The sequence below is a fragment of the Vipera berus genome, assembly GCF_964194415.1.
Source record: "Vipera berus genome assembly, chromosome: 6".
NCBI lineage: Eukaryota > Metazoa > Chordata > Lepidosauria > Squamata > Viperidae > Vipera > Vipera berus.
In genome coordinates this window covers 19,964,041-19,979,415 of record NC_138208.1, presented here as the reverse complement: position 1 = coordinate 19,979,415, position 15,375 = coordinate 19,964,041, and the positions used below count along the sequence as shown (strand labels likewise).

General features: G+C 39.9%; 1 protein-coding gene across 1 annotated transcript in view; it reads left to right on the top strand.

Moving 5' to 3' along the window:
• Positions 1–4,018: 4,018 nt before the first annotated feature.
• Positions 4,019–15,375, top strand: part of IL17REL (interleukin 17 receptor E like) — a gene marked incomplete at its 3' end in the record, with an annotated part of 50,361 nt that continues 39,004 nt past the window's right edge. Inside the window, exon 1 of the mRNA XM_081331943.1 lies at positions 4,019–4,106. Coding sequence (XP_081188069.1) covers positions 4,020–4,106 — 87 coding nt within the window. The 5' untranslated portion in view covers position 4,019. The remainder of the gene's footprint in view (positions 4,107–15,375) is intronic.

Sequence of the window (15,375 nt, the reverse complement as noted above, 5' to 3'; positions counted from 1 at the left end):
AGCTACAAGCATTCTTGGGCCTCCTAAACTTCTATCACACATTTCTACCTCATAAGGCAGCAATAGCAGAGCCCCTCCACAGGCTTCTAGATAAGAAAGCTCCATGGAAATGGACTAACTTACATGAAAAAAGTTTCCAGGAATTAAAAGCACTATTGTCAGAAAAGTCAACTGTAACTCACTACAAAGAGTCTAAACCTGTATGTCTTGCATGTGATGCATCTCCTTATGGTGTGGGGGCAGTTTTAAGTCACATAGAAAAAAATGGGAAACAGGTTCCTATAGCATTTTACTCAAGGACATTGTCCTCTGCTGAGCGCAACTATGCTCAGATTGACAAAGAGGCCCTGGCCATCATTGCTGGAATAAAAAAATTCCATGACTATTTATATGGCAGGGATTTAACGGTATACACTGACCACAAACCTCTGCTGGGACTTTTCACAACAGACGAACAACCCCCCCCCCACATACTATCTCCAAGAATTCTGAGCTAGTTTATTTTCCTATCTGCATACAATTTTAAATTAATTCACAAACCAGGCAAGGAAATGGGCCATGCTGATGGCCTCAGCAGACTACCACTGCCACTAATGGATCCAGATCTGGCTCCAGCTGCTAGAATATTGTCCATACAGGACATACCTGAGTTTCCCCTCCATGCAGGGGACATTGCTGCTGAAACTGCCACAGATAAAATACTTAGTAGAGTGTTGTCATGGGTATACCTGGGCTGGTTGGATAAAAGTCCAGGCTCAGAATTTCAGAGCTATTTTGGAGGCATGAGTTATCTGTCCATAAAGGGTGCATTTTATGGGGAAACAGAGTCATAATTCCCACTTCCCTAAGAGACAGGGTTTTACAATCACTACATGAAGGCCATCCAGGCATTGTCAGAATGAAAGCTTTAGCTAGAAGCTACCTCTGGTGGCCTGGCCGTGATAAGGACATTGAGGCTTGAGTCCATGGTTGTTATACATGCCAGCAATCTAGGCCTGAAATGCCACAGGCTCCAGTTCACAGGTGGGAGGAAACACACACTCCCTGGTCTAGGGTTCACATAGACTACACTGGGCCCTTTCAGGGACAGCTCTTCCTTATAGTAGTGGATAGCCACTCCAAATGGCTGGAAGTAATTCCAGTTCCTAACATGACTACTGCTAGGACCATCCAGGTGCTGAGAAAACTCTTTGCCACACATGGGTTGCCAGATGTCTTAGTTTCAGACAATGGGGCCCAATTCACTGCTGCTGAATTTCAGGCCTTCCTTAGAGCTAATCTCATCAGACATGCAACGTCTGTGCCTTTTCATCCATCTTCTAATGGTCAAGCTGAACACATGGTGAGGACAACTAAGGAAGCACTCAAGCGCATTGTCATAGGTGACTGGCATCACAGATTGGCAGATTTTTTACTCTGCCAGCATTCTACGGCCTGCAGAACTACGTTGGGGGAGGTGTTTGATTACTAAACTGGACAGGTTGCATCCAGATAGAGTGGCAGCAGAAGCCTCTTGACCAAAACCCCTGAGAGGGCTGCACATGGGCGATTGGGTTTGGGCCAGGAACTATGGTCATGGGAATGTGTGGGTTCCTGGTCAAATTACCAAGGCATCCGGACCCCTATCTTATGAAGTGGGGTTGGAGGGAGGGTGAGTTGTCAGATGACACATTGATCAGCTCAGGAAATGGTTTCCAGAATGGCTACTAAGTGAGGACTGCATCATAAGTCCCTTCCAAGGTCCTCAAACTTGCAGCCAAGCCAGTCCTCACATGGACTATCAGGACTTTTCCTTCGTAACTGAGGTAGAACTGGAGAGAGAACTGGGGAGCCCTGGAGTGCAACATGGGTCCCCTGAAGGAGCAAGCCAACCAAACTTCAGCAACTGCTGTGTCTACTCTGCTGAACAGTCTGACTCTGGGGTGTGCCAGCCTGGAGAGGCCAGCCAGAGTGCATCAAATCCCCTTGACTCAGGAGCACAAAGGGACACAAGTCTACCCAGCCCACTGGGTAAGCTGGTTAGACCACAAAGTGATGGGAACTCTAAGACGTTTCTCTGGGGCACAAAAGCCTCCTTCATATCTTGCAGATTACGTTGTAAAATAAAGAACTATATATTATTGTAATTCCTGTTGCCAGTACACTACAGAAACTAGTGCTATAATGTAACTGTCTAATAGTGCCATTTTTGAAGCCTATTCATTGAGACATTGTTTAATAACATTGTAACCTACATTGTTTTTTTAACTTTTATTATTATTATCACTTTTATTTTAGTGTGTTTGGATATTGAGTCTTGACAATTGTTGAGACTAATTGGAGTTATTATGGTCTGGTCTAAGAGGGGAGGGGTGTTATGTACTGGGCTCTTAAAGAATACCACGTGGTTTGCTGGAGCAGCTAACAGCTCTCCAGAAACCCAGATTACAAGTTTCCTGTGCTGCAATTGGCTATCTCCTGGCGGCAATGGCTGATTCAAACCTACAGTATTGGCTGCCTCCTAGGGACTAGACTATATATTACAGCTAGTTGCAGCCTTTTCCCTAGTACAGTTTCTGCATGAAATAAACTATGAGTTACCTTGTACTCAGCTTCGCGTCTTCATTCCTGCACCAAAGAACCTGCTATTTAACAGCAATAATAGCAGATTGAAATAGTAGATTGAAATAGTTCATTAGTAACTGAAATAATGTTTACAACTAAATTGGAGAGCCTCTCCCCCAAAAAATGAATAAGGTGAAGAAACCATATAATTATGATGTAAGGAAGATGTTTCTCTTTGATTTGGTTATAGCAGGCCTTGCATTAGCAGTAGACTTTTTAGGTAATAGTTGGAGGCCAACCTTGCTGTTGCAGGATCTGTTTTCTTGTAGTACAATGAACCATGGATGTCTGAAAGTCTTTAAATGCCTCAAGGCAAAAATTAGATAATTGGGGAGATTGTGTGACACACAATATGTTGTAGTGGTACTGGCTACTTTGAATTATATGCATATATGCAAATCCACTCACTCATGATTTGGTTAACCAATATTTGCATATTTTGGGAATGCAGTTCTTAGAAAGTTCATCTTCTCTATCATCCCTTTCATACATCTACTAAATTCTATTATGTTACCAAGCATAGCTTATTAAATACACATAATTGAAAGAATGCTTCTCTCCTGCCTCAAACTCTTCTATTTTCCATTCTGAGGTCTCTTAAATTTATAATTAGAATATGAGTCTCTTGGGGCAAGGAACTCTGTCCTTGCCAATGCTCTGCTGGATAAAATATTTGAGATGTCCATTTCTATTTGGAAACTGAAGTTTCTGCTTTGCCTCTGAGGCAGACACAGCCTCACCCTAACCTGACTCATAAGAACTTTTATTCGTTTAGAATTGATGGGGGAAAATTGTTCACAGCATCTTGAACTACTTGGGGAAAAGGGGAAATATAAACATAAAACAAATTACATTAAAAAAGGAAAAAAGTGCAAGTGGGAGGAATCAAGTCCATAATATTTTTTTCTTTGTTACTTACAACTGTGGCATCTTATTGACAGCCTGAGGTAAGTTCTAGTCATCAACTTACATAAAATAGAATGAAATAGTTCGTTAGAAGTTAGAAGTCTGTTACATATTATATCCTAACAAACATTCTTGCACAATTATATCCCTCCTTGTAAGGATAAGTTGATAATTATGTTAAGATTGAACAAGAGAAAATATTTACATAGTAGCTACAATAAATAAAACAACACTGATTCAAAATTAAAGCTATTAAATTCAGAAAAAGCGTAGAATATGCTTCCAGTAACAACTGAACTTCCCTATGACTCATCTTTAGTGTTGATTTCTACTAAAAGGAGGAGTTCTTTTCAAAGGTACTGGGGGTGGGGGGGAGGGTGGGACTATTACACTATTTAAATGCCTTGTCAGAGTAAAACAGCTGTTTCTTTAGGACAGTCACCATAATAAAAACCAGAAAAGAAAGTAACTTTTAAAAAAAAAGCTTAACAATCCCAAAGATGAAGTTTATGTGGCAGATTTTTGCAATATTTTATGGAACATATGGCTATCAGCTCATTCCCAGGATTAAAGAATGTGGAATCACTTGTTCACAGGTATGTTACAATTTGATTTATATCTGCAGTCTCTAAATAGCATCATCCTCTCTCCATTATCTGATTCACTGAGGAACATGTGTATTTGCTACAGTCTTGTGTCCATAGAGAAATATGTCAATCTTTTAGGCACAGTCTTTTTCTAAAGTATAAATCTGTGTAGTGCTAGGATTCAGGAAAATCTCATGGTTACATTTGCAGAGAACTAATAGATTTGTTATGTTGTATATTGGGGCTGATAGATACATTTCTATGTATGTATGAATGATATGACAAAGAAATCAGAAAAAAGTGCAGCATATTGTCATGTCACCATGTCACCAATTTCAGTTTAGAAATTATAACACAAGAATTAATGATTAATATCAAACCATTAATTCTTGTGTTATAATTTCTAAACTGAATAAAAATATCTTGATTCAAATCAAAATAAAAAGCTGGATATTAAAGTATGTTTACATGGTAATTAAAATAGGTAACTTGAATATGTAATAGTTAGATTTGGTCTTTCTGGATACCAAATGTGTTATTTAAAAAGTACATTATTTCTACTGCACTTTTAGCATGCAATATCTTGAGAATGGTGGTTTTCTAAATTAACTCCACTTGAGGGCAGCCTTGCAGATAGTCTGAGTTAGAAACCAAAATTGTGAAATGCTAACGGATGCTTGAAAAACTGAGTTGTGGACCACAAAAAGTTAGAATGTGTTTGCTAGCAGAATGTCTGAAGCATAACTGGAAGTCCCAACATTGGTGAGAAATTTTCCTGAGAGCAGAAATGCTTCAATCTACAAGAAAAAAGAAAACATGCCCACACTATTGTTTCCCATGATGGGCAGAGTTAGCTCTGTGGGCTAATTATTTGGTGCTATTACTTTTAGAGAAGGAAGGCTAAACTCATTGGATTATTTAAATGTTTGTTGTTGTTGTTGTTGTTAGCTGCGAAGTCGTGTCCGACCCATCGCGACCCTATGGACAACATTCCTCCAGGCCTTCCTGTCCTCTACCATCTTCTGGAGTCCATTTAAGCTCACGCCTACTGCTTCAGTGACTCCATCCAGCCACCTCATTCTCTGTCGTCCCCTTCTTCTATTGCCCTCGATCTTTCCCAGCATTAGGCTCTTCTCCAGTGAGTCCTTCCTTCTCATTAGGTGGCCAAAGTACTTGAGTTTTAGCTTCAGGATCTGGCCTTCTAAAGAGCAGTCAGGATTGATCTCCTCTAGGACTGACCGGTTTGATCGCCTTGCGGTCCAAGGGACTCGCAGGAGTCTTCTCCAGCACCACAGTTCAAAGGCCTCAATTCTTTGGCGCTCAGCCTTTCTTATGGTCCAACTTTCACTGCCATACGTTGCAACTGGGAAGACCATAGCCTTGACTATACGCACTTTTGTTGACAGGGTGATGTCTCTGCTTTTTAGTGTGCTGTCTAGATTTGCCATGGCTTTCCTCCCCAGGAGCAAGCGTCTTTTAATTTCTTGGCTACAGTCCCCATCTGCAGTGATCTTGGAGCCCAGGAAAATAAAATCTGTCACTACCTCCATTTCTTCCCCATCTATTTGCCAGGAATTGAGAGGGCCAGATGCCATGATCTTGGTTTTCTTAATGTTAAGTTTCAACCCAAGTTTTGCACTCTCCTTCTTCACCTGCAACAAGAGGCTCTTTAGTTCTTCTTCACTTTCTGCCATTAGAGTGGTATCATCTGCGTATCTTAGGTTGTTGATATTTCTTCCGGCAATCTTAATTCCAACTTTTGATTCATCTAGCCCTGCCTTTCTCATGATGTGCTCTGCATATAAGTTAAATAGGCAGGGCGACAGTATACAGCCTTGCCGGACTCCTTTCCCAATTTTGAACCAATCAGTGGTTCCGTGTCCAGTTCTCACTGTTGCTTCTTGACCCGCATATAGGTTTCTCAAGAGACAAATAAGATGGTCTGGTACTCCCATCTCTTTAAGAACTTGCCACAGTTTGTTATGATCCACACAATCAAAGGCTTTAGCATAGTCAATGAAGCAGAAGTAGATGTTTTTCTGGAACTCCCTAGCTTTCTCCATGATCCAGCGTATGTTGGCAATTTGATCTCTAGTTCCTCTGCCTCTTCGAAATCCTGCCTGCACTTCTGGTAGTTCTCGATCCACATACTGCTGGAGTCTAGCTTGTAGGATTTTAAGCATGACTTTACTAGCATGAGAAATGAGTGCAATGGTGCGATAGTTTGAACATTCTTTGGCACTGCCTTTCTTTGGAATTGGAATGTAAACTGATCTTTTCCAATCCTGTGGCCATTGTTGAGTTTTCCAAATTTGCTGGCAAATTGAGTGTAGCACTTTTACTGCATTGTCTTTTAAGATTTTGAATAGCTCAGCTGGAATACTGTCACTTCCACTAGCTTTGTTGTTGCTCAGCTTTTCTAAGGCCCACTTCACTTCACATTCTAGGATGTCTGGCTCGAGGTCAGTGACCACCTCATTGTGATTATCAGGGACGTTAAGCTCATTCTTGTATAGTTCTTCTGTGTAATTTTGCCACCTCTTCTTAATCTCTTCTGCCTCTGTTAGGTCCCTGCCATTTTGGTCCTTTATCATGCCCATTTTTGCATTAAACGTTCCCTTCATTTCTCCAATTTTCTTGAAAAGATCTCTGGTCCTCCCTATTCTATTATTTTCTTCTATTTCTTTGCACTGTTCATTTAAGAAGGCATTCTTATCTCTTCTAGCTATTCTCTGGAATTCTGCATTCAATTGGGTGTATCTTTCTTTTTCTCCCTTGCCTTTCGCTTCCCTCCTTTCCTCAGCTATTTGCAAAGCTTCCTCAGACAGCCATTTTGCTTTCTTGCATTTCTTTTTCTTTGGGATGGTTTTGGTTGCTACCTGTTGTACAATGTCGCGAACCTCTGTCCATAGTTCTTCAGGCACTCTGTCTATCAGATCTAATTCCTTAAATCTATTTGTCACCTCTACTGTATATTCAACAGGGATATGATTTAATTCATACCTGAGTGGCCTAGTGCTTTTCCCTACTTTCTTCAGTTTAAGCCTAAACTTTGCAAGGAGAAGCTCATGGTCTGAGCCACAGTCAGCTCCTGGTCTTGTTTTTACTGACTGTATAGAGCTTCTCCATCTTTGGCTGCAGAGCATATAGTCAATCTGATTTCTGTGTTGACCATCTGGTGATGTCCATGTGTAGAGCCGTCTCTTGGGTTGTTGGAAAAGAGTGTTTGCTATGACCATTGTATTCTCTTGACAGAATTCTATCAGCCTGTGCCCTGCTTCATTTTGCACTCCAAGGCCAAACTTGCCTGTTATTCCAGTTATCTTTTGGCTTCCTACTTTAGCATTCCAATCCCCCATGACGATAAGAACATCATTTTTTGGTGTTAGTTCTATAAGGTGCTGTAGTGCTTCATAGAAGTGGTCAATTTCATCCTCTTCAGCACTGGTGGTTGGGGCATAGACCTGGACTACTGTGATATTGAATGGTTTGCCTTGGATTCGAACTGAGATCATTCTGTCATTTTGAGGATTGTATCCCAGTATTGCTTTTCCTACTCTTTTATTGACTATGAAGGCTACTCCATTTCTTCTGAAGGATTCTTGCCCACAGTAGTATACCTGATGGTCATCTGAATTAAATTCACCCATTCCTGTCCATTTTAGTTCGCTGATACCTAAGATGTCAATGTTCAGTCTTGTCATCTCTTGTTTGACCACGTCCAGTTTTCCTTGATTCATGGATCTTACATTCCAGGTTCCTATGGAGAAAAAATCTTTACAGCATCGGACTTTCCTTTCACCACCAGACATATCCACAGCTGAGCGTCCTTTCGGCTTTGGCCCAGTCGCTTCATTCTTTCTGGCGCTACTAGTACTAGCCCTCTGCTCTTCCTCAGTAGCATATTGGACACCTTCCGACCTGAGGGGCTCATCTTCCAGCGTCATATCGTTTTGCCTTTTGGTACTGTCCATAGGGTTTTCATGGCAAAGATACTGGAGTGGTTTGCCATTTCCTTCTCCAGTGGATCACGTTTTGTCAGAACTCTCTGCTATGACCTGTCCGTCTTGGGTGGCCCTGCACGGCATAGCTCATAGCTTCATTGAATTACGCAAGCCCCTTCGCCACGACAAGGCAGTAATCCATGAAGGGGATTTAAATGTTTAGCCTAAGTTAATTTCTACCTGAAAAAAACCCGGGTGAATTATCATTGTTGCATACTAGAATACTTTCTGAAGAATGATTTGAAAGGTACAGTGTTGAAGCATACACCCACATTCTGACTTTGGTATCTCATTATCTGAGAGGTTATCAGCTGAAGTTGTTGATCAACATAATTCACCAAGCTTGGGTTGAATGAGCCTTAGGGAATGCAATGATTGATCAGTTGGTGCTGATCCACATTTTCTGCTATATGTACTGCTACAGGTGATTCAGATTAATGTTATGCACCACCTTGAATTTAAAGAGAAAAAGGTGTTTTGGAGTGTGTCAGGGCACACACGCTGGAGCTACAAATCTAAATTAACCCAAGAAATCCTTGCTGGAAAAATATCCACCTGACAAATTGTCCTCTTGCCTGCAAACATTCATAACAAAATAACTCTGATACCACAGAAGTTGCACTCTTTCCTCAAATACTGCAGATATTTATTCAGATTCCACAATAATGTTGGGATGTGAGAGAAAAAGGGAGGAGAATTGCAATGTCACCCATGGTGATCTCTTTTATGTGTGTTGAGCATGAAAGGTACTATTGATTTAAATTTACCTGAAAGGTCCTTTATAAATCTTTGCCAGTCTGGTCTCCCTTAAATGTTTTGAGAATAAGTCCCTAAATTGCCAATCACCTGGAAGATCCAAGTTGGGAAAGCTGCCACTGCACAAGATTGCACTGTTAATAAGCTATATTACCTAATGTTCTTTTTAAAGTAGAATGTATAGGGAAATCCCCTGATTTGACTTGTATCCTGGTGCAGTTAATTTTGCAACTCATGTCTGGTGAACATCTATGTGTGAAGAATGGATGTTTTGCTACATTCTGATTCTTGAGAGTTAGGGGTGGGTATGTGTGATGCACTGAAAATGATAAATGTTCACAATGTGGATTTCTTTTCCTTTATTCCCCATGATTAAAATGCACTTTTAAAGGAGGAAATAGCAATATTTTACATGGGATTTCCCTGCCAAAGGAAAGTTGATTAAAAAGGAGTTAATGAATCATGAAGGAGCTCTTTCCCAATCAGATGTGACTTCAGTTCTTCACCTTTGGTATAGTTCAGCTTAATGACCTGTATGTTGTAACCTGCATGATCTGAACAACTAGAAAGAAACAGCTTTAAAGTAAAAGTAAAGCCAGACTCGAAGATTTGCCTATAAACTGGCCTGTTGTTGATTCATGTCACATCATCATTTTTGCTGATTTATTTTGAAAGAGGATTCAGATTAAGGCCAAATACACTTGCTTATCAGAACAAAAGAAAGAACTCAGTTAGCATTGACTCATCAAAACTGAACAAATCAGCCAATTGTTTTCCAAAAGAAGGCTGGGCAGGGCAGAAAGGAAGCACTTGTACATATGTTCTTATTCCATTATTCTTAATGGATACTCATAATACCTCATATAATAAAAAGGTAAAGGTTCCCCCACACATGCGTGCTAGTCGTTTCCGACTCTAGGGGCTGGTGCTCATCTTTGTTTCAAAGCCGAAGAGCCAGCGCTTGTCCGAGGACGTCTTCGTGGTCATGTGGCCGGCATAACTAGACACCAAAGGTGCATGGAATGCTGTTACCTTCCCACCGTAGTGGTCCCTATTTTTCTACTTGCATTTTTACGTGCTTTCGAACTGCTAGGTTGGCAGAAGCTGGGATGAGTAACAGGCGCTCACTCTGTTACTTAGCACTTGGGATTCGACCCGCCAAACTGCTGACCATCTGATTGACAAGCTCAGCGTCCTAACCCACTGAGCCACCGCGTCCCCACCTCATATAATACTACTCCATAATACCTCAAGAAACCCTGCATGTTTCATTGTCAATTCTTCAGAAAATGCTGTGGTCTTTAGACTTGCAGTTCAATTTTTTTTAAAAAAAATCATATGGGAAAAGATCACTTTGAAATGACAACTAAGTTGCAGTTGCTGCCGCACATTGGTTTATAGTGGATTGAAAGAAGATTTTTTTAACGTGCATTTTAATGGGGATTTTGAAATCCTTTCAGGGTCTGAAATGATTTCTCAAAAGAGGAAAAATAAAGTGATAGCAGTCATAAACTTAGTGGTCCATCCATTTGAGTAAAACAGACTATTTCTTGATCCAAATGCAGCCCTCTAAATTAAAAATATGAAGAATGCCATTGACTTAAATAAGTTCACACATTGCATTTTTCTATTTAAGTGATTGTTCTCTAGATATGTATTTATGCTTGTCTCCATGATGGTGCAACTTATAAGCAGATTTCTAGTGTACAAGTTGCATTGTTTTTCCGCCTTGGTGTATGTCCTTATAGACTTGCAGAAATACCCACCCTAAAGACTGCCAGCTCCTCATCAATGATACACATCTCTATATTCAGCTTTTCTCATCCAAATAATAAACATTTATAATTTAATGGAGAGTTATTCCAGTGATGTGCAAGGATATTACATGGAAGGAGTCATTGCATCAGTGGTGGGATTCAGCCGGTTCACACAAGCTCAGCAGAACTGGTAGCTAATTTTTTGTTGCCCAGGCCCAGAATGGACTTCTGGAAGTGGCATCCATACAGAGAACCAGTTGTTCACATAATTGAATCCCCACCACTGCACTGCACCCATTTCTTGGCTTGATGTGGGACCAAAGCTTTGCCCAGTCCACCTAGAGGCGGTGACTATATTAAATGAAAAAAGATTATGCCATTAGTGTATGAACTGAGAAAACACCAGTAGAATTGGGGCAATTTGTCCTGTGGCCCCAGCTTCTGCTAGTTTGGGTTACACATTAACTTTGTGCCCACAACCATGACTGTCATACAAATTACTTAACAGAGTCACAAGAGCATTGTGTAAGCCAGACAAACAATTTCTGAAAATATATACATTGGAAAAATGAACACATTTCAGATCCCATTTTTGCAGTTGTGAGATGGTCAAATACCTTTCAGATAAAATATGAGATGAACCTCATTTTAGTTGATAATGGGAAAATGACCTTTAAGGCATGGAATACCACATTAAGCTGTTTTCTGTAGGCTTGAAGATCTTCCCAGATTAGAATTCAGACAAGGGACACCAAGGGCCAAAATCCAACAGCAAGTTTTTGTTTTACAGAAAGGAGAAGCAAAATAGGAAATTCCTATGTGAAAGAGAAGACGTTTCAATATCTATCCTCCACCTCAAGGGCTGAAAAGGTCAGCCCTTGCCTTCTGGAGATGTCCCTCCTGGAGACTCCATCCCACATCTAGGTGAGATGGGAGTAAAAAATCCTTGGCTGCCAAGATTTGATTAAAATATATAAGAAAATTATTTTGGGGGCTTTTATCCACTTCTCTTTTGAAAACAACTTACAAGATAACTAAACCTCCTTAGACATACATGCTGATATCTAGAGTTACAGGGAGAGATAGATAGAGAGCAGTGCCTATTTTCCCTTGAAATTTGACTAGTACAATCATATAGAAATAAGAAAGAAAAGAAAAGAAAACCTCCCTCTGCTCCGCGAGCTGCATTGGCTCCCAGTTGTCTTCCGGGTGAGGTTCAAGGTGCTGGTATTGACCTACAAAGCCGTACATGGCATGGGTCCGGAATACCTTGGGGAGCACCTGCGGCCAGCATCAACTTCCCTCCGCCCAATACGCTCCCACAGAGAGGGTCTCCTCGGGGTGCCTCTGGTCAAAGAATGCCGACTGGTGGCCCCGAGGGGGAGGGCCTTCTCTGTGGGCACGCCGGATTTATGGAACCATCTTCCGGTTGAGCTCTGTATGGCGCCCGACCTTCGCTCCTTCCGGCGTGATCTAAAGACGTATCTTTTTGAACAAGCTGGCCTGGCCTGATGGGAGGGGGTTGGGTTTTTATTACTTTTAAATGCGTTTTAATCTATTTAAGAGTTCTGGGCACTTGTTTAATCTTTTTTAATTTTTGTATTCTGTTTTTAACATGTATTGCCCTGTTCACTGCCCTGAGTCCTTCGGGAGAAGGGCGGTATACAAATAAAATTAATTAATTAATTAATTAATTAATACATCTTCTGTTTAGTGGGACAGAGTGATGATGAATCTAACATGAAAGAGAAACGGTTTTGCTTTCTTTATCCTGTATATTGTTTCAGGTCCTACAAAAGATTAGTATTCTATGCTGTCCTTACATGCCACATGCTGTTTGAATCATTATGTCAGGTTGGGTCAGCACAAGATGTCCTCATGTGTTCTTTGTTCTTTTCTTAGAACAAAGTTGAGGAAATAGGATTGAAATCCACTCAGGACTTGTGAATTTTATTTCCTTCTTTTTGGTTTTACACACTGATGGTTTCTTATTTTTTCACCAAGTTCCTTCTCATTCCAGACTGCAGCTTAACAGTTTATTCCATTTATCTAGTCTACCCACGTGAAACATTAGAGAGGTTTTATTTTAAAAACTTTTATATGTAATAAGATATCAGAATTATTATTATCATTCACTGAATAGTCAGCCAAATGCTTAGACTGGATTTGGCTTTTTTATAAACAGTTTTTCTTAGAAAATTGTATTGCAGATGTTATTGCAGATTTTATATTTATTTCTAATTAATATCACCTATTGCATTTTATCTCATTTTTGATACTGTACAAACTTTTCATCTGTCACAGTAGATTGAGACAATTATTTTTCTTAGATATATTCTGAATTATTTTTAGGAAGGTCTTGTTTTCTATGTGATTAGAAATGACTAAAGCATTTTAATGATCAAAAGAAAGGGAAAGGATGAAAATTACCTGCTAAAGGTATTAGTTATTATAACACCAACTATGAAGAAATTGATAACTAAGGACACCATATATATAGATCTGCATAAAATGTTCCATATGTGGACAATTTACACAGGTTAAAATTAATTAGAAATACAATAGATGTCACAGTAATAGAGGAGATTACTACTACTAACCCAACTGCATGTATATACAATCTACAATCAGGTGGAATTTATGGGCATCTTCTATATTGTTTGTCTTTTTAATGAAAATTTAGATGGCACTGTTACATGTCCAGATTAAAAGTTGCTCAATCACCTGATTGTGCTATCAGGAAAAGAAATGATGCAGTTGAGATAACCATAAAATGTGACTCCCTATCTGGATCTTAGGTCATAGCTTTATAAAAACACTTGGATTTGACTTATTCTTGGTAGTTGTAGTTCTAACTTGCTCAGGCCTAAGGTTGATATATACAGGTCTTTGCAAATGAATGCATTGTTGATAGCACTTTCATATCTACAATGCCACATTGGACACAATATTGTGAAACTGAAATTGACATATACAGATTGTGAAATGATCCTAATCACCATTGATTCTACTTGTTTCAGTTTATGAGTTGTACCTTGTAGCACATTCCTTTGCTTACTAGTTAAACACATGACAGACAGGGAAGCTTATTCCCTAAGTAAATTATGGCATGCCACCTTTCCATTCTCTTGGATAAGGTAAAATGTCTCAGTCAGGAAACACTTACATGGCTAATCTATTTTGGGATCATACAATGTAGTCCCTCATTGAAATGATGGGCAAGAGGCAGTCCACCTCCAAATATGCTTCTGAGGACCATTGTCCTCTATTATACCATCTTTATAATACTGCTTCTTCAAAGTGATTTGGTTGCTTTAAGTGAGCAAGGCACTGAGCAAAACAGTTGACTTCCTTGGCTGCTCTGTAAACTAACCTAGTTGTCAAAGTGGAGGTCTAGCATATTTGCTGAATTAAGCTCATGGAGATAAACTGCATTGAGTTAGAATCTTTGAACTGCATATCCTTCTAGAAATTGCATTGTTACCTCTTAACCTGTATGACTGTACTACAGACTCTTTTCTTTGAAAAGGAAAATATTTTTCACATATTGTATTTTCAAGGTTTTACAGACACATTGCTGTAACCATTTTTCTTCACAACTTCCTTATGTATTTTAGCTATCGTTCATGAAGAGGGCTATATTTCATTTTTAAAAAGCTTTTTCCTGGTTTTCAGGCTGTTTTTTTTCATTGCAGTTCCCCAACACTGTTTAAATTCTGTGTAGCTTGACTTCATAATAAATTGAATTACATGACTGTTCCAAGTACTAATTGAATCTGTTTTTTATTCTGCAAAGTCTGCTGTGTAACCTATCTGGCTTAGTAATATGTGAAAAAAATTCAGAATTAGGCTGTGGCAGAGTTCCCACATCTCATGTTATAACCATGATGAGAGTAAATGACAGCTGGTGGATTTACTTCTCATGTTATCCATAAATCATCTTATAGCTTAAGTTTATATCTGAAGACAATCTGTAAAGCTGAGGTCAATTTAACTTTCTGAAGAATTGTCAATATTTTTTTTAAAAAATAAAAGTGATGCTTAAAGCCCATACCTTAGCTTCCTAATGTTATATTTACAGAATTTACACCTTATTGGTTTGGTCTGCACATTGTATTAAATCAAAATTCAGTTGGATTAGCTTAGCTTCATTCAGTGTATGAATCCAGTCAATTGTGGCTTAGTCAACAATCTGTAGTTAAAATCAGGGCAGTGCATAATGAGTAAGCCAATGAGTAAGTAAAGTTTTGCCTTTGTGATCCTCAAGGGTGGGGTACGAGACATGGAATTGTTTAGTAGTTCATCCTTTTAATATACAATATTTTGACAGCTGGAGCTTATACACAGAAAACTACCATGCACAATTTGCTTGTAATAAGCTTAAAAGGGACTAAGAAGTAGTATTTTGTTAGTCACTGCCCAGTTTAGCAACTATTCGCCTGGTGCGCCAGTTGCGGCCCTATCTAGACCGGGATGCCTTGTGCACAGTCACTCATGCGCTCGTGACCTCTCGTCTAGACTACTGTAATGCTCTCTACATGGGGCTGCCCTTGAGGTCCACCCGGAGACTCCAGCTGGTGCAGAATGCAGCCGCGCGAGTTGTCTTGGGCGTTTCCCGATACTCTCATGTTACACCTTTGCTCCGCGAGTTGCATTGGCTTCCGGTTGCTCTCCGGGTGAGGTTCAAGGTGTTAGTGATGACTTACAAAGCCCTTCATGGCATGGGGCCGGGTTACCTACGGCAACACCTGCGGCCGGCGT